Source organism: Agelaius tricolor, unplaced genomic scaffold (assembly GCF_023055355.1).
Source record: "Agelaius tricolor isolate 1412-34295 unplaced genomic scaffold, bAgeTri1.0.p SCAF_3, whole genome shotgun sequence".
Taxonomy (NCBI): domain Eukaryota; kingdom Metazoa; phylum Chordata; class Aves; order Passeriformes; family Icteridae; genus Agelaius; species Agelaius tricolor.
The window spans coordinates 51,630,356-51,658,304 of record NW_027269263.1 but is presented as its reverse complement, the minus strand read 5'-3'; the positions used below and the strand labels follow the sequence as shown (position 1 = coordinate 51,658,304).

Below are 27,949 nucleotides of genomic sequence, written 5' to 3'. Positions count from 1 at the left end.
TTTTTTCTTTTCCTCCTCCCAATTTCTTTCCTTAATTTGCTTTCTTTTCTTAGCAAATGGTCCTACATTTCCTAGTGGCCTATCAACCTACTAGAAGACCAATTAACCAAACATATTTTGACAACTGAACAGTCAGACTCCTGTAGTCCCCATGTCTCTACACTGACAAATTTAACAAACCAGAGAATAATTCCTTTTAGGCCTTTATAACCTCCTCACAATCTCTAACACTTTGTTTGTTTGCAAATACACCATAAAATGTTTTATGTTTCCAAACCTCCTGGAGTCAGGCAGCTGAAGTTCTTGAACACCACTAAGTGCTCAAATAATTAAATTTCAAATCAGACTTCACATGAAACAATCACTATGCATTTCAATACAACAAACCAAGACTGTGGTAGATTTAGTCAAATTGCTGCACTTTATTCATGAATATCAATTTTTTATATATATATATATATATATATATATATATATATATATATACATACATACACACACACACATGTACTGTCATTTCTGTCTATGCTAACCACAAGAGAAATCATACCAATTTGGGTCTTTTTTCCACTGAGGAACCTTTATTTTAGTTTTTTATTTACTTAGAAGACATAAGTTTTTTAGATATGCGTGTTTTACTTTCACTTCCTCCATTTAGTGAATGGTAACGAATGTTGTGCATATGAAGCCTGACTTTTAGCCAAATGGGCCTGTGTTCCAGAGAGGCAAATATTCATTAGAAATCAAGTGCTCAAGAATCAAAAAAATGAACTGTGCTCCATTTCACTCCAGACACAATGTCTACCCTTATCATATCAAATTAAGTAACAGCAGTCCTCACTACAATATTAAACTCTATCAAATGCAAATGGAATTCGTATACAGGTTACTTGCCATCATTTTGTAATACTCGAGCAGAAACAAAGTCAGCCCAACATTTACTAAGAGATTTAATAAGGAATCTTTGTTGTATACTGATAACTGTATGTGAAGTATGTATTAAGAAATTATAAATTCCCCCACTCTATGCTTTTTACTGTGTGAATATTCTACTTCAGTGATCCATATTCTAAATACTTGTTTACATGGGTTTCAGTACCTTGAGAAAATCTGTGTAGCTGGAAGCGAAAATATGAAGTAAATTATATACTTCCCTGAAATTTCCTACTACTGCATTTGGACAATAAATAATAGAAATGCAACATACTATAATAATCACTATCTGAAATCCTGATTCTATGGTAAGTTACAGTGGTTGTTTTAGGATAGTGTATTTTAAATACTTAGTTTCTCATTAAAATAGAGAGTACTGTAACAGCAACTAGGAATTTTAAAACCTACGTTTACAAAATCTTAGAGATGACTAATAACACCAAGTACACAGGCAAATTTAATCTGATCATAAGCTAGCATTTTACAATGTTAAAAAGGGTTTCTTGAAACAATAATTTGTTCCATCTGCTATCTTACTGATACACAACTGATACAGGCAGATTTTTAATGGTCAGTAAAATCTACCTTCTATCCATTAATCAATTTCATTTTTCTCTGATATAATAACTGCACCAAATATTTCCCTGACAAAAAGGATTCATCTTTGTAACAAAAGAGCAAGGTAAGTATACAATGGGTATTTGGAAAAGGTCATTAAACTTGTCACAGTTAAGACTTGACATGCCCAACCTTCAAGAATCATACATCAATCTCTGATGTCACCAAAATTTCCTCGGTAAACCAACAATCTTCTTTTGGAAATTGTTGCTAGATACTGTGTGAAGCAAACCCAAAATACATCAAATATGTATAGGAAATTTTTAAACACGTCTCCACTATGCAGCTGTCAGTTTCTACACAGCAACTACAAAGACAGATGTACTCTGTAATAATGTAGAACACTAGAAAATTTAAATTTAAGATTACACTACACTCCTGCTTCATATATTTTAAAGATACACAAATGAAAGATCACAGTATGGAAATGAACTGCTTTCAGCTCCCTTTGAAGGCTAACTCATGTTGTTCAATAGTCCCCTATTTCTGAAAAAGAGCTGGCATTTCAGTAATCTTATGTATGAAAACCAACAGCATGTGGGACACCACACTTACAAAGGAGTGTGTCAGTGGATTCTATATGTGTCCTTCTTGAAAATAACTAGAAAAATATCAACCCCAAATGTAAGTCAAGAGAGCACAATAAAAGCAGTCTACAAGAATAATGAACAACCAGGTAGGTGTGTTTTCACTCAACTAAATAAACTTTAAAGTCTTCCTTTGAACTTTGTCATGTAAGAATACAGGAGTGACAAGAAAGGGGGAAACACTGAAGAGACTGCAGAGTAAGGGACAGAAACAAGACATCCTTAAATAATGTCAAAAACCCTCATACTGGCTATAAATAGGTAAGAAAGAAAAAAATACGTGACAGTGCAGCTCCTGACAAGTTAAAAATTTCAATCCTTGGCATATTAAGCGGTTCTTTATCATGATTTTTTCTGAATTCAGTAAAATTAAGGATAGTTAATATTCACACCATTCAAAGAAAACTGTGCAAGAATTCATTTTCAACTGCAGGGATTTCCCCCAAAGCTGATAACTCATGTCAATGCACACAAGAAGCCTGTTGCATGCCTCTTCCTATGACTGGATGGCTTTGGAAGAAAAAGCTCTGCTGGATTCTACTGAATAAAAACATTCTTACCTGTAGTATGAGATTAAATTTTGTAAAAAATAACCAAAGAGAAAGAATGTATTGCTATATACATCACCTAATGCATTTTTATCATAACACAGACATCTACATGAATCAATACCAGCTGCATACACAAAAAATCTCAACTGTTTTTAAATCTTGTTAAGTATCTGACATTTGTGCTGGTTTCCTGCTGAACTGTAGCTCAAAATAGCTGCCAACTGCAAATTACTTAAATTTGTGTGGAGACACAAATTTGAAAATAACATGAGGAATAAAATTTCCTATGTGAAAGCAAAATGTTTGCTTGCCAGCAGGCAAACTAATCAAAGGAATAAGATCTGATAAACTGCCACATCTGTATGAACCATATATGCTTAAAACACAAGATACTATTAAAAAACAACTAGAACATTTTCAGGTGAATATTAATTGGCCAAACTGTTTCAATTCACTCTTCTTGAACAAGTACAAATTCTAACTATAAATGCCCCCTAAGTATTAGTTCTACATAAATTTAATTCTCTTTATATCTTTACTAGCTTCAGAAAAAGACTACATAAAATTGTTTTAAATTAACAATAGAAAAACTTTTTAACTTCTGGATTTTATTCCTGTAACTAGGTTGTTAGTTTTGAAGATAATCAAAAGCATATTTGCTCTACATACACCTAAGTCCACAGAGAGAAGGAAAAATGGCTGAATTTAAATGTATTCAGAAATCTGGTGGGTTTTGGTTTCATTGCTGCCTTTTTTCCCTTTAAGAATTAAGTTAGTTTTCCTACAAAATAAAAACCTTTTCTTCCCCTAAAGAAAAAATCCACAATGTTTAATACAAAAATTTCAAGAAATTAGAACTAATTCCCAGTGTGGTCTAGCACAAAATGATTCACTGTATGTGATAAAATGCAATCTATGTCCAGGTACATAATGAAATTATCTAGGTTATACACTGGCAAATTAAGATATTTGGAAACCAAGGTTTTTATATTATTAATAAAGATTGACTAATTTCTATCATCACACTGCCTTCACTTGGTACTTACTTCAGAACTAAAGACCCAGGTCTAGTTTGCATGCTCTTTCCAAGCTGTTAGGAAAATGAATGGAGGTTGGGGCTTTCTAAACAGGCAAACAGAGCAAAACCCAAAAAATATAAATGAAAAACAATTCCCCTCACTGCATCTTACATAAAATTTTCTCATACTATGATTCCAGCATTAGAATCATTAGTGCCTTCATGTGATCATTAAAAAAAAACCCCAGCCAACCAACCAATCAAAAAAAAGCGCAACGTCCCACACGTCGAAAAATCCTGTTATTCAGAACAAAAAATTCCCACCAAACAAAAAAGAAACAACCTAAAAATCAACAATACTTCCCTTTTCCCCCAAATAAACCCCCCTATCCCTCCCCCAGCTTTTGGAGTACATCTTCACACCTAATGTTCAAATGTAACTCCTATCTCTTTCATTCAAAGAGACAAACCCCCACATGCTGTTTTCATACCTGCATAAGGGTTCCCAACATGACAATGAAAGAGATTATTTATTTCAAAGGTAATATTAAAGTCATAGCAATGGCCATGGATGACAGTAAGGAAATATCCATAGTAATTTCCTGATGCTGCTTTTCTTCCTCAAAGGTTTTGTATGAATTTCTCAAATAAAGAGAATTATGGTGTGCTAAGAAAAGATATAATTAATGTCTTGAGAGAAATAATTAATGTCTTGAGCTGTTTGTGCTGCCCTAATGTATCAAGATAACATTTCTTTCAAATATCCTTTAGAGAAGTCTCATTAAGAGCATAATCTCACCTTCAATTCTACTGAAAGTGCACAGACTAAAAAAAACCACATGAAGTGTCATTATATGTTGGGGTTTGAACACTTCCATAAAATACATGGATATACAAAGTGCCTCATACACAGTCATCAGTTTCATAATATAAAAATATGCTTGGAGCAACATTCAGCAAAATGAAATCATACATGGCGCAGGTATTTTTCATGCTCCTGCTTACAAGCCTTCTAGTTTTGGCATCACATGTCCAGTTTCCATGTAGTTTTAAGAGGGAATTTGCAAAAAAGCAGCCAATTTATCTTTCCTACAGGTTTCATATACATCCATATGTGTACTTAAAAACTGCATCATGAAGCTAGAGAACCCAAACTTGGTTCAGTAAGTCTAATTGTCAAGGGCCAACAGAAAAATGAATAATAATTTTCTGAACTGTAACTACTCAGCTGCGAGGACAACCTGTTTCAAGTGCTAAAATCTGAAGATTAACAATCACATGTAGGTAAAAACTAACAGGAATGTTAACTTTCCAGATGCATCCATTCAAATAAGTTTTGTAAACATTTACCTGTATCCAAGCGCTTTACAGGGGACTCATCATCAACCTCAGAATCTCCACATGCACTCCTTGATCTTTTCCTTGGGTGCAGAAGTGTCTCCAACCTTGGAAGGACTACAGACAAAAAGGTTTTGGTCCCTAGCTGTGGAGAAGTTGGCTGGGTTTCAGTGTTCTTTGCAGACTTTTGGGGGCTTATACTTTTCGATTTGCAGAAGAGAATGGATGTACGTCTGTTTACATCAGTTGATGACTCAGCTACAGCAGAAACAGTCGACTCATTGAGATTACTGTCAAGTAAGTGTTCTGGAGTGTGTCCATTTATTTCTTTCTGAATGGAAGTGCTATATAATTCATTATCAAATTTTACTCTTTTGTAAAGCTTACTCTGCTCTGGATTGAGTTCTACTGGTTTGAGGGTTGGTGGTTCTGAATTAGTCTCCAAGTTTGAAGGAAGAGGTAATGCATCTGATGGTTCAAGTTTAGGGGGAGATTTATCTCCTGAAAAAATTATAAATAGAGTGTGATTTTTGAAAACCTGTAGTTATAAAGTCTATTATAAAACTCACTATAAATGTGCAGCCCACCAAATAAATTGTTGTCTGGAAACAAAGCATAACATTTTAAAACCAAAACTTGTCTAGCAACAATCTGTCCTAGTTAGTAGTTCCTACTTTTATACTGGGAATGCAACAGGGGTAGAAAAGAAGACATCTATAGTTGGTGTTAACAATTTATACCTGAATAAGTACTTGCTTCTTCTCATGCAGTTATGTTAGTTTCATTAACTAAAAACTACTAAAATTTTTTCATTAGGAAGTTGGGGTGGTGGATGATTATCTGTTAAATGCAATTATACTGCCATTCAAGTAATAGTTTTTGTAAGATATGTTTTTAGCTACTTCACCTTACCAATATTCACCTTACCTGCCTATGAAAAATTTTATTAGCTAACCAATAAAAAAAAAAGGTACTTGTAACCTGTTATACTTGAGTGAACTAAAATGTGTTACAAAATCCACACAAGGACATGATTTGTAAAACCTTTTTACAGTTGTGACCTGAAGTTTTATCTATGAAAAAGTAATAAAAATGGAGAAGAAAAACCCAACATCCCCAAAATCATGCAGCTTGATTAGCCACTAGTTGAAAAATAACACACTTGATAATGCAGATTTGATATGAGAAATCAGAAAAACCACCCTGTAACATTTTTCTCCCCTTCTCCCCCACACTTTTATATTTTTTAGTATGATTCAATTCCACTAAATCCATGCTGAGAAAAGACAATAGTGACATGACAGTGAGTGAACAAACGTAGTTTCAGTTTTTCATCACAAGTAATGGGACAGAAAATAAACATTCCACTATTGCAGCATTCCCTAATACAAATAGAAGGATGTCCTAAGCCATAATTATCAACTCAGAAAGATGTTAAAATCTTTCTAGCTTTCAAAAGACTCTTTTGAAATACAAGAAAGGAAATACTTATTCTAGAGTAGCTGCATAACACTACTGTACTATTTATGCTAAATAAATATTTTGTTTTATATTTTATTTTATGTGATTTATTTTATCACATAAAATATTTAATATTAGTTAAATTTTCTATGCCACCTGAAGGAATGTGAAAAACCCCAAAGCATTTAAGTTCTCTATTTGCAGTCTATTTTGTTTGGTTTTGGCCCAGCAATATGCACTTGGAAATCAATGATTTCTGAGTGCAAAAAAAATCTTTACCCTGTTGTTTAAGGTTTAATGAAACAATAGCAGAGTCCATATTAAAAATACTGTTTTTTAAAATACAGTGTGACTGTGCTTACATCATCTGCAGGTACACAGGTATTAGAATTGGTAACTAATATTTCAGGAAGACTGTAGAATGAAATGTACAGTCAGGTAAGCACATTTGGACTATCGGCCATTAAAAAATCCTGTGCTTTAAAATCTCCACGGTGACTTCCTTTGTTAACAAATTCTGATTTTCTTACAACTGATTAGAAAATGTTTGCAGAAAGATTAAAGAACCTAAAACCACTTAAGAATTATTTAGAAATAAAACCTAAATTTCATGGTGTTATTCTGGTACTGTATTTTTCACATGATCAAAGACGGGAAACAAAATTGCAAGGGGGTAATTCAGAGTTGAATCAAAGTCAGCTCCTGTAGAGATCCTGGGCACAGGATTTTTCTTTTTATTTTGGGACAATTTGTTTTCTTTACTCCTCTATGTACCTTTTAAGAACTGAAATTTGAATTAATTATTATTACTCTCCACTAGATCAGAACCATAACAACCATACCAATCAAACCTGGATCATGTCTTTCATCATGTTTTATTTTAAAAGCCTACCCTAAATGTAAGAAAACCACTACTGTTCACTTTGGACTACTTTTTTCACAAAAACTGCTGAAGTGAAAGGCTGTGGCATCAAAATGTTAAGCTACAAGTAAAAAAAAAGGTTGTGGATTCATTAGATGCCAAGCCCCACATTCCTAAGAAACTGTATTTAATACCATCATCACTTAAAGATCAAAAAAATACCCAAATTTAAAAAACCCAAACCATTAAACATTTTGAGAACACTTAAAAACCTCAGAACAGGATAACGTGCTGATTCAGGTACACTTTTTCTACCAATGCTCAAATCTCCAGCAAGTTCTGTTTGGAACTAAACACTAAATTACTGTTTGAATGGCAGTTAAGGACAATCATTTAATTGACTTCACCTTTCAAAAATTTTGACAGCATCAAGCCACAACAAATAGAGATTATTTTATTTATTACGATGCTTCCACTTTCCCTTGAGCTCTTTCCTCCTCCTATTTCAAGGCACTTAATTCAAAAATGAAACACACCTCTTAACTCTCCTAAAGAAAAAGTTTAGTTCCTTAGAGGTAATCATGAAACAAAGTCAATAGAATTCTTACTTAAATGACAGATTTTCTTTCCATCATTTTAAAATGAGCAACAAAAACCTCAGAAACTCGATTTAAAAGCTAAAAATGCAAATATTAAATTTAATTTAACTATTAAGTTAGTCCTTCCAGCACAGTGCTCTCATTGAATTCAATGGCAATTAGCCAAGAGTAGACACAGTTCTGAGACAACTGTTTTAAGGAGGAAGAGAAGCAAAAGGGGAAGAGGTAGGCAGATGTGCCTGACTTGATTCTACGACGTGAAATTTGTTAAGTCTTATCAATAGTTAGCTTTATTTAAAATAGATAAATAAATAAACAAATAACCCCAAAGCCTACCCACCCTCCTCCCTAGTCTGGAGTAGTGAATAAAAAAGGCTACAAACACAGTACAACAGCCAAAGTCTTCAGTACCATTGACCTAGGCTCACATGATCCCTAATACATATTTTGACATTTAAGTGTATTTCCAAAAGTAAAAAGATATTTTCCACTCAGGCATTTCCAACTGCTTTTCATCTGAAATTGTTTGCACTTTCGTTTTTTAACACCTAAGTTTTTAGAGCCTTGCTACCATGAAAAGTAATGGAGGAAGGTTTTCTTCAGAAGATCATTCTACTCTTAAAATATTTGTTGTGATTAGGCAGCTATTTTCATATTTTCAAACTATTATTTTAATTTTAAAATCAGTATTTTAAATTTAATATTAGTTAATCAAATTCTTTAATTCACACTATTACTCACATCACAGCACCTGACTGAAGCAGCTCAGACCAGTACTCATTTAAACCTGGTTTACAATCTTACCTTCTTCTTCTCCATCTTGTTCTAATGCTGCACTTTCTTCCTCGAAACTTCCAATACCTGACTCTATTTGAGGAGCTTGGTTGTGTTGCTGACTGAGTTTGTTGCGAATAATGCTGATTTCTTTCTTTAACAGCTTTGCTCTTTTGCTCCTTGACCCACTGGATTTCATTGCACAGGTGAGATCAAGTTTTTCTAGCAGCTCTCTCAGCTGTTCTTCCAAGGACATATGTGCTCTGTTTGCAGGATTCAGTAATCTATCCACTGAAGTCAAAACACGTACAATTGAAAACGTGTTAGCATTTCCCAGAATATCCTCAGAACAGTAATACAACAAAAGGAAAAAAACTGAATTTGCATGCCAAAATAAAAAATACTGTCAAAAAACTATTTAGATTATAGTCAGAAATACTGAAATTAATTCCTACTATACAGTTACTATTTTTCTTAATCAGCATTTTGATCAAAAAAACTAAGCAGTAGAGCAAAGAAATAAAAGGTCAGAAGGGTAGACATAATTAATCCTTCCCACTTTAACAGATTAATTGCTTCTTGTTAAAGAAAAGGACAAAATTATGGTTATAAAAGAAATGTGTTAATTATTCTCCACTGCCAAACCTTAGAAAACTCATGTGTATGTCAAAAAAACCCTATTTAATTCTTAGTATCACAAATGTGCTCAATTTTTCAAGTAGGTTACTCAGGAATGTGCTGAAGTTTATGAACACTGGTATTCATTTTCCATGCTTTACAAGCATATATGATCATGTGAAAGAAAGCACTCAACTTAAAAACCTTTTCCACGTAAATTGTTGAATTAGGCTCTGACACTGCCAAAATCAGAATCCAGGTAGCACTGATGACTTAGGACAGATCTGGTAGAATAGAAACACCAGACTCTTTCAAGCAATGCTTTTAATGGGGGGGTGGAGAATCTAGCTAGCAAACCGGACAGCAACAATCCTAAACATCTGTGTGGAACATACACGCTGTATGCAATGAAGAATGCAACTTTCCAAAATAATTGAAAAATATCTTACCATCTTCCCAAGAGAAAGGCTGGGGTGACTCAAGTTTAGGCCGTTCTGGTAAGTGCATTCCAGTTTCATTGTTGTAACCAATCCCTTCAGCATCTCGCCTGGCTTGCCTGAGAACTACGCCTCCTTGATCTCTTAACCGCACTGCAGCTCTATAAAATATTGTGTCTTTTGCATTGTATTTCATACAGTTATCTATGATCAGATTGAAGTCTTCTTCAAACTCAGTGAGGTTTTTATAGCCTTGAGCTTCTAACCGTTTCCGCATGGTAGAGAAATCCATAGGATGTTTAATATGATCCAAATAGTCTGGAACCTTTGAATAAATATTTAAAACACAAATGGGTAAAACTGTCTTATTACAGGCAAAGTAACATTAGTTAGTACCTGATTTACTTTGTAAACGTATCTTGTAACACCTCAATACAAGACAATGAAGATGTAGCTTAGAATTGCACATCTAGATAGTGCAAACATTTGCATGCCAACAGAAGTTTAGATATTACAATATTCTGCATCTCAGGTAACAAGTCTGAGCTCTACTAAGAGATGCTGAAACTACTTTCTCTTGAGAATTCTGTGGTTTTATATAGTATATATACTTTCAGGCAACTAGTGATAGGACAAGGGAAAATGGCCTCAAGTGGGGCCAGGAGCAGTTCAGGTTGGATATTAGGAAAGATTTCTACACTGAAAGGGTGGTTAAAAATTGAACAGGCTCCTCAGGGAAGTGGTGCAGTGGCCATCCATGGAAGTGTGGCACTTTGCCATATGGCTTAGTCGGCATACTGCTATTAGGTCAATATGGACTTGATGATCTTGGTGGTCTTTTTCAACCTTAATGATTCTAAATATAATAAACAGATGTGTATGCAGTATATGCACAAACGCACACATGTATACTCTAAGTCTGTCTAGTTTCACCTTCAAGTAAGAACACAGTATCTGCACTGCAATTTTTGATATCCTTTGAATTTGCCTTACCAAAATTGTCCTACTGAAAAGTATCAGTATGTACTCAACATTCTATAAGGATGGGATATTTCCATACAAGTATTTCCCAGAAATTATTTTGCTACATAAGCATAAAAAGGCTTTTATAGCAGCAGACCATAACTCATAATGTTAATTATCAGAATAAAGATTAAAAGCTAACACTGCTTCTAACTCTGCATGTAATGACTTGTTTCCTGTACTTAAGTGCCACCAAGCCACATGTAAACACCAGGAAACACAGCTGCAAACATACCTCTTTAAGGTTCACTGGCTGAGCAAATATACGAGCAGAATCCTTTTCCTGCAGCTGATCCAGAACCGATCGCAGAAGTACAGTGAATGGAATAAGCTGAAGCTCCATAGTAACCTGCTCAAGCTTGACCTAAAGAAGTAAGAGTTATCCAACTGAGCATTTTCCCTTAACATACTGTATTAAAGTTGTTTAGCAGCAATAGTATACTATTTTAAATAAGATATAAAATATAAATACATTTAAGTAAATGAGTAGTACTCATTTACTTAAATGTACTCAATACTACTTTCAATATCTCAGTTGGCATTTATCTGACAGAGGTTTTCAGCTAATGATTTTGTAAGAAAAAACATCATCCTTGTTCCTTCAGCTCCAGCTTCCCAAAACTCACATTTGTATTTTATATGTAAGAATTTTATTCCACTTTTAAATGTATTTTTTAAAAGATGCTACATAATAGCAGCTTCACAATTTACCAACAATGTGAAAATAGTAAGAATTCAAAGGTAATGTTTCAAATTAAATTTCAGTTGTACTGCTATGTTTAAAGTTTAAAAAGAGGATCTGATTTACAGGCTACACAAGACCAAAACAAAGAGTAATTGGAAAGACAGTGCTCTACATAAATTCCAAGAAAATTATTTCAAAAAACAGAATCAACATCTTCAAATACTTCAATATCCTTCAGAATTTATTTTTTTATTTTTGACACTATTTCAACTCCTCTGTAGCTTAATTTTCAAGCCATTTTAAGAGTTATCAACAATCAAACAGTTTTGCTATGGCTAAAGTAAATTCTTAATGAAAGATTAAAGGTGTGTGTACCTATATATAATATATAGATGTAAATAAGTATAAGCAAACATGCATACATTAAGTACACACATATAAATACATGTGTAAAGCAAGTGATATGTGAATACACGTGAATGATGCATAGAATTCCAGAAACCACTCCAGAAGGACAAATTCTATTAGCTTGCAATGAATGTTCACAGTTTGCACAAGTAAAAATGAAATGGTGTTTTTACAAATAAGGACCATTAAAAGCTCCTAAGTGCAAACATTTTGCGTTCACAGTTTTCATGTACACTTTTATCTTTTTGCATTATCACTTCCTCAAATCTCTCCTCCTGGCAACGTTAACTGTAGAATGCTGTAGGACTTCAGATGCAGCTTTTATTTTTGCTTTTTTTGTGACAGAAGGATAAAAGTGCTACTAAGTATATGGACATGTATTGAGAAAACCTGAATAGATCAAATCTTCTACAGTACTTCAGAAACCAATCATTTTTCCAAGTCTAAGAGAATGTCTTCTTAAATAATTTCTCTATACCAATGCACACAGTAAGGGCAAGAAACAGAAGGAGGTGGAGGTCACAGGGCTGGTAGAGAGCCACACCCCAATTTCCATTACTGAAATTTGGTGGGATGAATCCCATGACTGAAGTGTGACTATGGATGGTCAGAAGCTGGTCAGAAGGGCCAAGAGCATACCAAGGGGCAGTGGGGTTGCCTTCTACACTGAGAAATGAATATACTGTGAGGAGCTGTCTCAAAAAAAGCCACGAGAAGGTTGAAAGCTTAGGCACCAAGGTGAGAGAAGGAACCCCGTGGTTGGTATTTATTTCAGATCTAGGGGAGCCTATTGACAAAGCCTTCTTGCTCCAGCTACAGACAGGCACTGCTTTTGCAGGCTCCTGTCCTGTTGAGGACTTCAACCACTCTGACATCTGGAAAAGTAGCACGACGAGCTGTAGGAGACTCCTGGAGTGCATTATGGATAACTTCACAAGGCAAAGCTTCCATGTGGGGCACAAGGAGATGATTCAGGACAGCCAGCACAGCCTTACAAAGGGTAAGTCCTGCCTAACTAACCTAGTGGTCTAACCAACCTAGTGGCTCTTCTATGATGGAGTAATTCTTTAAAGCAGACAAGGGAAGATGTCATCTATCTGGACTTCTCTAAGGCCTCTGACATGGTCCTCAACAACATCCTCCTCTCTAAACTGAAGAGAGATGGATTCAATAGGTGGACTGCTCCACAGGTGAGGAATTGGCTGGATGGCTGCATCCAGACAGCAGTGATCAATGGCTTGGACTCTGGATGGAGATCAGTAATGAGCAGTGTCCCTCAGGGGTCTGTACTGGGACCAGGAGTACAGTTGGTATTTTCATCAATGACATGAGACCAAAGGATCAAGTGCACTCTCAACAAATCTGCAGATGACACCATAATGAATTGTGCAGTTGACACACCTGAAGGACAGGATCCCATCCAAACATGGACAAACTCAAGAAGTGGGCCCCATGGGAATCTCATGGGGTTCAACAAGGTCGAATTCCAGGTCCTCCTGCACCTGGGTTGTGGCAACCCCAGGTATCAGTACCAGCTGAGGGATGAATAGCTCCAGCCCTGTCAAGAACTTGAGAGTACTGGTGGATGAAAACTTCAATGTGAGCGGGCAGAGTACGCTTGCAGCCCAGAAAGTCAACTGCATCCAGGGCTGGATTGAAAGAAGTGTGGCCAGCAGGTCAAGGGAGGTGATTCTGTCCCTCCACTCTGCCCTCATTTGGCCCCAGCTGGACTGCTGCATGCAGCTCTGCAGCCCCCATCATAAGGCACAAAGCTGTTGGAGTGAGTCCAGAGGAGGGCCACAAACATGATCAGACTGGAACTCTCTTCTGAAGAAAGGCTGAGAGAAATGAGTTTGCTCATCCTGGAGAAGAGATGGTCCAAATGAGACTTTATTGCAGCCTCTTAGTACTTAAAGAAGCTTTATAATTAAGATGGGGATAAACTGATTAGTAGGGCCTGTAGTGACAGGACAAGGGGTAACAGTTTTAAAGTAAAAGAGGGTAGATTCAGACTACATATAAGGAAGAAATTTCTACATGAGGGTGAAGCACTGGAACAACAGGTTGCCCAGGGAGGTGGTGCCCTGGAAAAATTAAAGGTTGGATTGGATGGGGCTTTGAACAACCTGATCCTAGTTGAAGATGTTCCTGTTTATTGAAGAGGGACTGGACTATAAAATCCTTAATCTTTCCTTTCAACCCAAGCCATTCTATGAAAACTTTAAATATTTTAAATAGTTTGAGTGCACAGCATGTACATATGTTACTTGACCGGAGGTAAGGATTAAAATACAGCTGACCTACTGAAAAAAATGTGAGAATACTTAAATTATCTTTCCTTCAGAAAAGCTTCACCAAATTAAAAGGTGCTGCATTTACCTGTTCTCTTTTTAATTTTTCACGCTTACGTATAAGTTCTATCAATAAACGTGCTCTTTCAAGATCATGGCGCAGCCTTTGCCAGTACTTCAATTTTTCTTTTAAGGCTTGCATTTCTTCATCATCTTCTCTCTAAGAAAAGAATCAAAACATTTTCATGAAAAGAAAAATGCATACCTCTTTTTATAAGATAGTTCTATACAACTACAAAACGTATGCACATGAAAGGAGAATCTACTGTGAGCAAGTTATGGCACTTGCTCATAAGCTTCATGCTGCAAAAACAGAAAATCTGTGGTCAGGGTATCTTCCAGAGCTACTCAAGGGTTTAATTGAAAATAAAATCTAAACTAGAAAGCAATCCTATGGCAATGGCTATTGCCATCAGAAGAAGCAACTCAGCCAACAGCAACCAAGAAATACAACATACTGCAAAATACAATACAAGATTTTCACATCAAAATCCAAACTAGATGAAGAACACCAGTTTCTTCAGAAGCTCCAGCCTGGCAGAAACAAATTACTCATGTGGTCAACACAGTCCATGTCCCTCACACCCAGCAGAACTAGGACACCCTTGTAACAAAACAAAATAATTATGGCTTGTAAGGACAGGAAATGAAAAGCTGTTTATTAGATAATATAGTACTTCAAATAGTATTGCAGGTGAATAATGCAGCAATGCAGCAATACACCCTTTTGGGAAATGGATGAAATAATTTAATTTACACATTTTTCAGAGTGAGTAATGTTTAAACACTTGTAGTATTTAGATTGATTAGTACATACAAAACTCAGTGTTTTGTTTGCCTTTACTATTTTTCATAAGGAAAAGGAAGGATACTAGAATATACTACTTCCAGGATTCAAATGGTTTTGGTAATTCATCAGAAATGAGGCCATAAAGAAACTGAATTCCTGATATTAGTACCAATTACACGAAAGAAACAGCTCCTTTGGAAAATTATTACATTTGAAAAACTAGTATTTTATAAAAGCATATCTGAGAGATATCCAAAACTTTGCATGCTTGCCCGTAACTAGCAGAATGCAATATATACTTGTTAAGTCACCTAGGAGGGTGTTCTAAAACCTAAAACAAAACAAGTAAATTCCGTCAGCTTTTATAGATAGAAGACAGAGAAATAAAGGAAAGTGGCTAAGGAGATGAACAAACATTACAAATTATTACACCAAAAGCCATAAATTCCTTAAGAGAAGAATAATTTAGGAGTACCATAGGTCCTCTAAAGGACGTTTGTGCCATTTTTCAGATAGTTGGCTCTAAAAATAGAATTACAAAAACTGGAAGCTTAAAAACATTATCTAATAGATTTGCCAGTGCTATAATTCTATCATCTGCGTTGTATTTTATTGCTTCATGTACTTTGTAAAGGTAAAGCTTAGTATTATTCAAATCTCTGACTTCACTGAAGTTGAAAATACTTAAAATATCAACTATTTCTGCACTAGAATATACCTATCCAGAAATAACAGTTTGTTCTTCTTTTCATTAAGGGGAAAAAAAAAACAAAATAACAAAAAACAACCTAAAAACTGGAGCTAGAAACTTCTAGTTCCCTTTCCCAATGACAATTATAACTGACAGTTGTAATTTCTTTTAAAGAGTTAAATCTTTACATAGACTCGATAATGTAACTGCTGGGGTCAGAATAGTTCAAAGTAAATTTTGACAGTTAATAGTATTAATATTTTCAGGAACTTTCAATTCCTTAAAATTCTGAGACTCACTGAAACAGGAAGTCTATGCCACTAAGCACTAGTCTCCTAAACCCCTTCATCTCTGAGTATAAACCTCATGTGCGGAAATGCAACCCAACTCTTAGTTGTACAATTTTTTCAGTTCTCCTGTTTGTCAGAACCAAAATTAAACTGTCAGAAGTAGCAAGCTTGTCATCCCTTTGCTTGCAAACACTCAGAGCCTGCTTTTTGCCCTATTTAACTGCATAATTTAAGAAATTGGAGAACCGAGCCTGATGAAAGCTAAGTCAACAAAGTGTACTAGTTCTAGGGTGGGTCAGGAAACTTAAATACAGCAAGAAAAAATAATGTTACAGCAGGCCTTAGATTGTTTATCAGACATTTAAGTACTTGGCTGAACCTCAAGGTGCAGTTGCACTCAAATAAAATAAAAATATTTTACCTGAATCAGTTGTTTTACTAATTTCATTCCCTATAATAGGCACATACTTGTCAATCTGGAGATGTGACCCAAAATATCAAAAGCACCCTGCCTCCCTTTTTTTTCTGCACACATACACTACCTTTCTGAATAGCACTCTGGTTTGGAGATTAATAGCAAGCCTCCAATTTTTTTGACACTTCTATGCAAAGTAATGCTGGCAGACAGTTTACAGCTTAATAGCTAAATAACTCTCCTTTGCCCTAACCTATTTATTTTCTGATATACAACACATACCTTAATTAGATTAAAAGATCAGTGAAAGTTGAAGAGAGCACAATGCAATGGTTTCCAACAACCAACCGGTAAAAACTTAAAATATAAAGAGTTTCTTTCAAATTTTTTAGCTTTTTGACATAGAACTTTCTGGTAGGAAAGTTCTTCTTCTTCCCTCTTTTTACAACTGTCCTGACAACCACCAAGTTTCATTTGGCTGATGACACAAGAAAAATTTATAAAGAAATTCTCGTTTGAAGGGGGATTCTTCATCAGGAACTGTACTGCTAGGACAAGGAGAAATGAGTTAAAACTGAAAGAAGGGAAATTTAGATTAGATATTAGGAAGAAATTCTTGACTGTGAGGGTGGTGAGACACTGGAACAGATTGGTCAGAGAAGCTGTTAATGCCCCATCCCTGACAGTGTCCAAGATCAGGTTGGGTGGGGCATTGAGTAACTTGGTCTAGCGGAAGCTGTCCCTGCCCATGGCAGCAGGGTGGGAACTAGATGATCTTTAAGGACCCTTCTACTCCAAACCATTCTGTGAGTCTATGATTTTCCAATGGACTTAGTTCTTGCTGAACATAGTATTAAGTATTACCTAGAGTATCACCTATGTGTTAATACTGAGGGAAGAGGAAAACATTTTTAAGTCTACACAAAGAACATGCAGCAGCTGAGAACTCGTCTCACCATTAGTATGCTACCAGTGTCTCCACACCAGCAGGAACACTGTCAGTGTAGCACCATATCCCTCCTAATGCTGGATGTGAATGTGTGAGAACAGCCTCACTCCTTAGAGAGACTGTGCCTTAATATGATACAAACAAAAATAGAATGACAGTGATAAAACTGAAGCAATACAATTAGTTTTATTAGCATGCTCTGCTGGACTTGTATGGCAATCAGACAAAATCATTTAGTGGCTGCAACTTGTGTTCTTAATGAAATCTTCAGTGCAGGTGTGATCTTAAGTCATCAGCACCTTCTCTTTTATTTCTTCTCACAGTGGCTTTAAACTAACATCACTACAGCAGCAGCAAGCTTCTACACTTACATTTCGTGCCTCATTTTCATTCAAGCATTCTTAAAATTCAGGGAAAAAAACTAAAATAATGAAGATATAAGTAGCATTAGAGTATTCAAATACCTCTCCTTAATTTCTCTAGGTGGAGAGAGAAGTGAGAGCACAAACCATTCTCTTACAGAGTTCCTTGCTCCTGCAAATGGTGAGGCAGTCCAGGTCTTTTAGCCTGGTTTAGAACTCTTAGATCTTCAAAACCATACAATAACTGAACTCTGGAATACATTTATTAGGAAGTCTAGATCATGAAGACCTCTCCCTTTGCCAAATTTGTTCTAGTAACCTAACAGAGAGGGATCAAAATCACTTTCCACCATACATCCTGAAACCATTTTCAGGGTTTTGGTTTGTCATTATAACACTTCTTTTCTGTTTAAATAACAATTTTTTAAAAAACCTGAATTTTATTACATCACTGTTCATATATGGTTAACTGAAAAATCTATGTAGGTTTCTTGATATTCTGACCCCTCATAAAATAAAAAGAATTTTCCCATCTGGACTGAAATGAAAAAAAATAATCATGCCTATCAAAAAATTTTAAGGTGTTTTCACAACAGCTAATGCCATTGCTGCGTATTGTCTTAGTTACAAATTGGTTTACACTTGGGAATAACAAAATACATTAATTTCCTTGCAGTTACGACTGCTTTAATAAATAGCTATTGAAAGTGCTCTGGAAAAGACACAATGTCATACACAGGACACTTGCTACTCAATGAAAAGCACTAACTACGTATTTTTCATCAACAGACTTCATTTAATACTCAGCCCACCTTGAAACTAGATTTTACTTTTCAAAAGAACAAACTTTTCAACAGACCAATATAAGCAGCTTCCAATTTATTTAGAATACATTATTTCCTTATTTAAGAATCACTCTCAAATTAGAAAAGAAAATAAAGAACTACTGTTTGTATCGAAGTAAGCAGGCAACTGAATTTTAAAATGCTCATATCAAAGGCCTATTTTATTTTAATGGAATATCAATTACAATAATAGTTTTATTGTGATAGTCATTATTTAAATATATAGTAATGTTGCACCCTTATCATGCCATCCCAGAAGAAAACTGGCTCGTGTAATTTTTTTCACACACTAACAATGGTCTAGTTCTACACTGCCACAATAGCACCACACTCTTGTGCTTGCCTTTAGTATTTTATAAGGACTCATGCTCATTTAAAAAGAAGTTTATTGTCTGAATAAATTAATTTCAACTATTATTAGGAAACACTAATTAGGTAAACTGACAGGTATCACTCTTCAGAACCTCTCATGCAGAAGTAAAAAATTAATCAAACTTCAAAATGGAGCGATATAGAAACAATGAAAACAAGATAAACAAGTGGTTGATTTATATTCAAAGTTCACCTAAAAGGAGTCCATGTAACTGGAATTTGAGAATCTCAGCTATGAGGAAAGGCTGAGAGAGCTGGAACTGTTTAGCCCGGAGGAGAAAAGGCTCAGGGGCAGAAATCTCACCAATACACATAAATACCTGAAGGGAGGAGGCAAGAAGATGGAGCCAGGCTCTGTTCAGTGGTGCCCAGTGACAACACAAGAGGCAATGGGCACAAAGTAAGAAGAATCTGAAGACTCTGTTTTTTCTAAACTGTAAAGGTGACCAAGCACTGACACAGCTGCCCAGAGAGGTTGTGGAGTTTCCACCCTTGGAGATAACTCAAAAGCCAACTGGACATGGTGCTGGACAGCCTGTTCTAAGTGGCCCTGCTTGAGCAGTGGGGTTGTATCCAACAATGACCTCCAGAGGTCCTTTCCAATCTCAATTATTCTGGAAATTATTAATTAGTTTTTTCACAAGAAAAGCAAAAAAACTAAACACACACAAACAAGACAGATCAAATAATTAGGAAGCAGTGTTGACCACAGTATTTTTTATGACTACAAAATCAGCAAACAGAAATACAATTCTAACAAAAATAACTGTTCCATTTCAGAGGGGCAAAAAAAATCAACTTAATACAAGTAAATTATTATAAAATTAATTCCTACATTTTAGAAGCTATTTACAGGAAGTCAAGTGCCAGAATAGAAAGAACACACCCACCTACACATTCCATTCCATTAAAAAAGGTAACTCGGATGGAGTGAAAGTTTCCACATCACAATGTTTCATAGCATTTCAAAGTCTACATGCAAGGACCCACACAATTCAGAAGTTTTAACTATTTTTGAAGCTCTCCAGTAACTTGAAACCAAAACAGACCACCTGGAGTTGGTGTTTTGATGTTTTACAGCAACTTATTCATAGGAGAGTACAACTAAACTTAAGCTTGTCTACAATCCCACTTAACTGTGTCAAAAGCAAAACCAGAAGCTCAAACAGGTCTTTGAACTTCATCAACAACTTCCATTTTGTTATTACCGAACAAGGTGGGCAATACACATCTGAATTTGAAAACTGTAAACTAGCTGTCTAACCTTTACCCTGTTAAAATCCACATTTTTGTCAAGTGTCAAATAAGACATCTGCTTTGCATCTTTTGATGAATTTAAAATAACTTATTTTTTTATCTGACAGTACACTGATTAATGGGTTCCAAAAAACTACAACACTTATCAAAGAATAATGGCATTATGATATTTGTGATGATAGCATTTTTTGTGAAACATTTAAGCAAAACAGAAGAAAAAGCTGCACAATTTTTTTTTTTTTACATCTCACATATTAAAAAGTATTAGATAATTGCCAATTCCCAAAATAGGTAATATTACTTCAGAATAGGGTAAAGAATTTATTCAGTCCTGAGTAAAAAAAAGTTTTGTGCTAGGCTTCCTAGTTTATTTTTAACTCAATAAAAGAGAAAATTTCCAATTTATTCTTATAAATAAAAAGTATGTCACATACCTGTTGTGTGTTTCTTTGTGACTGTAAACTGGATTGCAGCCTTCTCAAGAGTGGAACACCATTCCTAGACAGTCTTTTAAGCAACCAGTAACTGTGCACTCGTTCAACAAAATGCTTCTTTCGCTGAATGGCCACCTGATTCATAATCTTATTTAATCTAAAACACGGAAAAACTGATATTGTATTTTTCACAGCAAAGCATAAAACATATTTATCTATGGAAGATAAACTTCGCATATATATGAATGTACACTGTAAAACCAGAAGTAATCACTATATTACTAACTTCTTTCAGTAAGATCCCTTCCAGTTCAATTATTTCTGAGCAGTAAATTACAACCAAATGCATCTGCTTGACATTGCAGGTTCTACCACATACATTAACATACTTTATAAAGCTAAAGGGAACCAATCTTTTTGTAATCATTATTGGAAGAGCAATCCCAGATTAGGGCTGAGAATAAAGCTTTATGTGCAGTTGATTTTCCTATTGAAAATGAAATCAGATAAAAAGCTCCAAACCACTATGAAAATCATCAGATCATTTGTTGCCACCTACAGAAAGATTAGCAGTTTATTTTACAGACAATACATCTTCAAACTCCTCCCATAAAAACATGCAATGAAAGCCTTGTATTACTCTATTAATATTAAATTTCTGACAAATAAACCAAACAAAAAATATAAAACACAGGAACAATTGTTATTTTACCCCACACATACAACAAAATAACCAAACAGAGAAGACGTGAGGACAATGTAAACAGTTAACAAAATATTTTGATCAAAATCAATCAGTATTTTCTCTGAAGTTGCTTTTTAACAAAAAAAGTATATGCATATACTTTTTTACAAATACTCAAGGAAAGTGCTTTATGAACATCGTACACAACAATATGATTCCTGTTTTTCAAATAATGATGTTAGATAACCAAGTCTCAAACACGACAGTGGCTTCTGAAAACATATGGAAAAGAAAGCTTATCTGAAACAAATCTTCAGCTGTTTGTGCCTACAATATCTTGAAATTACAGCAAAATAGAAGTTAGAAAAAGCTAATAGCTATAGAATGAAAATATTTTCTCTTTGTATGCTAATGCTGATATTTGCAACCAGTGGCAGCCCTTGTAAAATAAACACAAGATGTCCAAGCTACCAACCCCCTGCATTGCAAGAGATGGTTCCTTCATCTGAGGACAGAGGTGAGCTGGAAAGAGAGCTGGATGTAAAACAGTTACAGAAAGGACAGTAACAATGACAAAAGAAATCTGTTAATTCTTCACTCAGAATATTACTACCACCCATAGCAGAACTCTAGAAAAATTGATAGTAGAGGGTTTACTGCATATTCTCCAAGATTTATTACTAAACCAAGCAAATATTAACTCAAGAAGTATCTGATTTGTAGAGCAGTACCATGAGACATTTAAACAAGAATCACAATTGTATATGCGTACTAATGTTTTTCTACTTTTCCCCTTTTTGTATTAGGAAGAAAGCAGCTTTGCAGGTAAGTGATAAAAGTTAAGCAGTCAAAACACCTAAAGAAAAATGTAAAGTTAGAAGTAAGCCTTGGGTAAAATGGTTTTTTAAGAATACCTGGAAAACTAAATATTTTTCAGGCTAACATAGAAGTGAGTGTACTTTGACTTCAAAAGTCATCTGTCCCTGGGGTTTTTTGGCCTGTGTAGAAGATAAGGTGCAATAGGTCTATTCAGTGCTACTAACTATAGCTAAAGTTTTCAGTCATCACCAGGTAAAGGCAGAGCAAACCCAGATTTTCTTTAAAATAAAGTGCCATTGTGTCCTTTGGTTTCTCAAAGACTTTTTTTTTACTTAATAACTAAGCTAGTTAGGCATTCTTGAAAAATTCTAGCTTAATTTAAAGCTTAGGTCTGCAGATGGACTTCAGACTGTCTTGTACATCTTTCACTGGAAGGCAGACACAGGCTCCACAAAGATTTACTCAATACAGAACAGATGTGACCCTAGTAAACTTCAAACAACATAATTACAATTAATTATAGAATGCAATCAAAGTCAAATAATTGCTTTCACAAATCTCTTGGAAACGGTAAAACCTACTGAACCAAGTCAAAAAAAGCACAGCCAAATACACAGCTATTTGGAAAGATCAGAGAATCATAACATAAAGAAAGGTGCTTTGGCTTCATGCCCATCAGATGTGGCAAGACTAAGCAAACATCTTTAGCTACAGCTTTAAGTACATTTGCCAATTCACATAACAAACCATTCTATTCATATATAATTATAATAGCAGAGTGTTAGAAGAAGCTCAAGAAAGATGTTCACAGAAGACCCTTTCCAACTTTCAAAATATAAATAGACAGAAGGTAATTTGGAGTGCACAAACTACTTTAAAAGTAGTTGGAAACTACTCGTCTGTGCCTTCCCCTCTAAATTAAACCAAGTATTTCATTTAAACAACACACACGGGTAGCAGCTATAAACTTGTCAAAATACAGAGCTCTGAAACTCTTTATGTGGCAGGTATCTACACAGCCTCTACACTACAAACTTAGTGCTAGCAGGTTGTTACATCTGCTATTAGACTCTAACCACCCACTACCTAGATCACAGCTCTTCAACCATCCTTTTGCTTAATCTGATACTTCCAGGCAGATTATTACTGTCCAAAGCACCTTACATTTTGTTGGGCAATACAACTATTTTGTAGTTGTATTGGGGAAATGAGACCATGTTGCTGTAGAACCCTTCAAGATGCACAGACTGGGTACTGATTTTGAAGCTCCCGCCACTTAAATGAATTTTCCATACATTCTACTTCCTTTTTTTTTTCCTATCAAAGATGTAATAAAACCCCCCTGAAGAATAAAAAAAAAAAGGCATGTATTTGGGATAGGTAAGGGAGAGCTGTTTAAAGACTTCATCATTTTGCAATCTAGGATCTGACTTAGATGTGACAGTATTAATTGCTACAGTACACTGATAAATCCCCAATGAGGAGGCAAGGCTTAGAGAACTTGGGGCACCTCCCAGAACTACAAAAAACACCTCAGCAAAGGCATTTTTTTGCTAAGGAATCTGTTCACACTAGCCCTTTTTCCAGTATAAGCACATCGAAAAAGAACAGCTTTCTGTATTATCTTCTAAAGGCAAGTCAAGCATATCAACTACTGGGAGAAAAAAAACATCATTTTCCCCCAACTTACCAGTTATTTAAAACAAAGTACATTGACAGAGGAATTCAAAAATTCTTAAAAAGGTGACTGTTCCAATGATATTCAGTGACTACTATCTAGCTGGTCTCAAAAGAAACGTTAGGTTTCAAGCTGATGACCACTGCAGCCTTTTGATGTTTTAGCACTAGCAGTCATTCTGATTCTTGTTTTTGTTTCTTTAGAGCTACATGCCAAAACTACACAGATGAAAAAACATTTTTCAGAACAGTTTTAATTGTGTCACAGCCAACTGAGTGAGCCAGAACTACTTCCCCAGCCCCAGCCCTGTAAAACACTGATGCGCACTACAAATGGGAATATCAACTCCCTGCTTGTCTTTAACAGGCAAAGCTCCCTTTGAACCAAATGTCTGAAATAGCACCTACAGTCCCCTCACATGGAGACACTGGATAGATAATCTGGCCTGTAAAGGATGACACCCTTAATGCACTGGTCAATGCATTCAGAGAGCTGAGTGTGTTACTCAGTCCTTGCTTCCTCACCTTTTACAGAAATGCATAAAATAGATTTTGTCAATGTAAGAGATGTGCTTTTAACATATTAGCAAATCTCACAGCTGCCTTCTTTGACTCATGACTTCCTCTCCCAGTTTCAGTTACATATCACTGTGGCAATATGGCAACTGGTTACAGGGAAAAGTGAAACCAGTATTTTTGGTAACCAACGGTGTGGCAGCCTAACCTCAGAAAGCCAGTGAGAGATAATCAGCCACTTTTTTATCCATCTTTACTAACCACTGCACAGGCCATGTTTTTAATTCCACAGGTATTTTTTTACCTCAATATTCTTAAGTTTTTGAAATATAAACTGGAGAGAACATTTTCTTAAGCAAGTATGTGATTTTGACAACATTACTATAGTAACTCAAGCACAAGGAACTCAATATGAAAATCTGTATTAATCAAACATCCAAAGGAAGATCATATATCCATTAAAACTAAGCAATTTTTGAACATGAATGAACCCTAGTATTTTACTTAGCATACCTGTCTTGAGTCTCCAGTTTTATCAGTTTATTATTTTGCATTGTCCTTTATCCAGCATAGAACTACTAAAGGTACACACAATACAGGAAAACTGTATTACAGCCTGTAAAATTTCATTCAGTATCATTAACATACAAGTTTCTCTTGACCTATGCTAATACCCATTAACAATCAAATTTTGTTCCACTTTACAGAGCAAATAAAATACCCTTCTTTTCCCAGACAAAGATTGCAGATATGTTTAAAAACCTATCAGAACAAAATGCTAAAAAAATTTGTTGAACAAGTTGCAACAAAGCAAACTGAGTTTCCAGAACACTTGAATTTTCAAGCCTTGTTCAGCAAAGTTCCACAAAATGTACTGAGACTTGTAGGAAAAAGAAAAGATACAGGACTTCTCTACAGATAATTATAGTAATTCAAATGACACCTACTGGAAGACAATTAGCATAAAACTAGAATAAAAAGTTAGGAAGAATTTATTTGGGGAATTGAAATTAATTCTGGAGCCTTACCAACTATTCCTCCTAGCTCCATAGCCAAAAACTTCAGTTTTTGAAGACCAGAATGCCCACCTGGACAGATGAAACTCTCCCTGCTCTTCTCATGGAAATCTGTGGCAGCAGCTGCTTATGAAAGTGTTTGTAAAATTTGTCTTTCAATACACTTTTTTTTAAAACAGTGAAAAACCACAATTTTGTTATCCTATTCTTCAATAAAAGATGAAACTTACTATATAACTTATTAACTTAAAAATAAAAAACCTCTCAAACTGTTCTGACCAACTTGAAAGACAACACAGGCAAATGAATAACTATGTAAAAATCAGAATCCATCTGCATGTCTTTATTTCCTCTTGAAAAAGGATAACATTCCTTTAATACCAAGCAGAAGTAAGAGAGATGCCTAACAGAGTGCATATCAAATCCTGGAAAGATTGAAAAATATTTCAGTTAAATTTTTGCAACACAAGTCTGCAGAATCCACATGCAACAAATACACTTTCTTAATTAGAACTACTTTGCAGGTTTTATTCCTTTTGGACTGTTATGTTTTAAAAGTCTAGCTAGTGAATTTGCCTCTCCTAAGTTCAAGTCTAACAGTATGTATTTAATCTACTGATATATCTTCTGGAGCCTGAAAGCCTCTCCAGGTTCCTATTCTTTATTCAACATTTACTGGTATTTAAATAATTTTGAATGCATATGTAGGAAGCACTTTGTTTTGCTTACATGACTGTGAACCCCCTATTTTTCTATTTGAGCAAGCAGCCTGTAAAATTTTGCTTGGACAGGAAAAGTATAACAGTGAACTGAAGAGGTAAGAAAACGCTGCTATTTCAGTTAATTCTGTTTTCTTCTTCCGGTTCTAACAACTAAAGTTGGTCATATTCCAAAACTCTGGATAAGGAAAAAAACCCAAAACAATAAATAAAATAAAAAACCAAAACCAAACCCATCTCAAACAATGAAAACCTCCCACCCTGTCACACTGGAAAAATCTCTTCAGAAAGATTATATGCACACATTTACCTCTGCCAGTTCCTATACATATATAATGACCACACATGATATTTTGATATTTAATATCAAAAGGCTAAATTCATATCAGATGTATTAAACAAAAATCACATTTTGATCTGTAATAAGAGGAAAGCTCAGTATTTATCTCCTATTTTTTGTCCACTCTGTAACTTGATCATTGAATAAAAAAACTGCCAGGACACAGTTCTTCAGACAATGCATTCTTTAGATGTTTTGCTATGGCACAAATCACAACATACTCTACTTGGCACCAAAAAAAAACTGAATAGAAGTTCACATAACTGGTGAAACTCAGAAGTTCTGAAAAACAAAATCACTTAAGTCTTGGTCTTCATAACTGCATTATCACATATATAATCATTGTGGGCCAAACCCCTTAGAAAGCACATAGAGTATTAATGAAATGCCTTACAGAGGTAACATATTAATTTGCTTTAAGCTTCTTGCCCTTGTACATGTAAAATAAACAGAAGAAAAAAAAGTATTATTTTTACTCAAAATCTACTTTTACAATTTACTAAATAAGTTACACTTCTTTGAACACATTAATTAATCTTTATTTAATAAGCCAACCAGTGCCAAGATGAAGTAGCTTCAAAATAATACTCTAAAGTTACCTTTCCTTTTTTTAAATACTGCTGAGGCAAAACTAGTGAACACCACAGTAGCTTTTTTAATTTAGGGAAAATTACTTTTTTATTTAAGCAAAGAGATCAGGATGACATCAGGAGTAGTTTCTACATGTAACAGAAAGTCAAAGTCAAACAATATGACAAGACAAGAAACATCAGCAGTTGAAGATTTCTGGCATTCCCCTCAGGTGATTCTATGATCCAAGTATTAGGTACAGTCACAAGGCATACCTACATGATGCTCCCCTGGAATTAAAATAAGCATTTTCACACCATTCTGTAAATTATACAGACATGTATATTCAAGGATAAAGAGCTAATAGACATTGGTCTGGATTTATTCAGCTTCCAAGTTCTTTGCAATGCTGGCCCCAGCAGTATTTTTCAAGAGCTTTTTTATGCTGAATTTTAAGCCACATTTCTTGTACTTTCCCCCCACCTTGAAAACTTTTTGAACTTACTAAAAAAAAAACCCAGAGTACCCTAAAAACATTTTAAAAAAAAATCCCCAAAAGAAATCCACAAGCTGCATATATGAATAAAAAGCATGATCTGTGAATGCAGACTAACACTGTCTTGAAGGCTTTGTTAATATTCCTTTCCCCTCGTACTGCATTTCAACACTTTCTGTTTATTATTTTTCTGGTCCATACTTCCTTTCAGAGACAATCAATATTCCTGTGTTAAGATAGCAAGACTACATTTAATTACTTGGTAAGAAAGTTCAAGATAGCTCAACTGGGTAAATCATAAGCCAAAAGAAAATATTGGTTTTGCTTTGAGACACGGTAACAGAAATCCAGCTAACTACCAGGTACAGCATTCCTCCTAATAAAACCAAAGATCAACATAAAGAAATCAGTTAAGGTGGGGCACATAAATGCTGATCTGTGAG

At 35.0% G+C, this 27,949-nt stretch overlaps 1 protein-coding gene across 7 annotated transcripts in view; it reads right to left on the bottom strand.

Moving 5' to 3' along the window:
- The window catches only part of BRD1 (bromodomain containing 1), a 62,769-nt gene that overhangs the window by 20,520 nt on the left and 14,300 nt on the right, over positions 1-27,949 (bottom strand). For 5 of the 7 annotated variants that reach the window (XM_071423830.1, XM_071423829.1, XM_071423833.1 and 2 more), the window contains exons 3-8: positions 20,669-20,825; positions 14,292-14,423; positions 11,055-11,183; positions 9,809-10,121; positions 8,772-9,032; positions 5,058-5,546 (exon numbers count right to left, since the gene is read on the bottom strand). In XM_071423830.1, the coding sequence (XP_071279931.1) occupies positions 5,058-5,546; positions 8,772-9,032; positions 9,809-10,121; positions 11,055-11,183; positions 14,292-14,423; positions 20,669-20,825 (1,481 nt within the window). The remainder of the gene's footprint in view (positions 1-5,057; positions 5,547-8,771; positions 9,033-9,808; positions 10,122-11,054; positions 11,184-14,291; positions 14,424-20,668; positions 20,826-27,949) is intronic. The other 2 variants (XM_071423831.1, XM_071423832.1) reach the window with 2 other exon arrangements.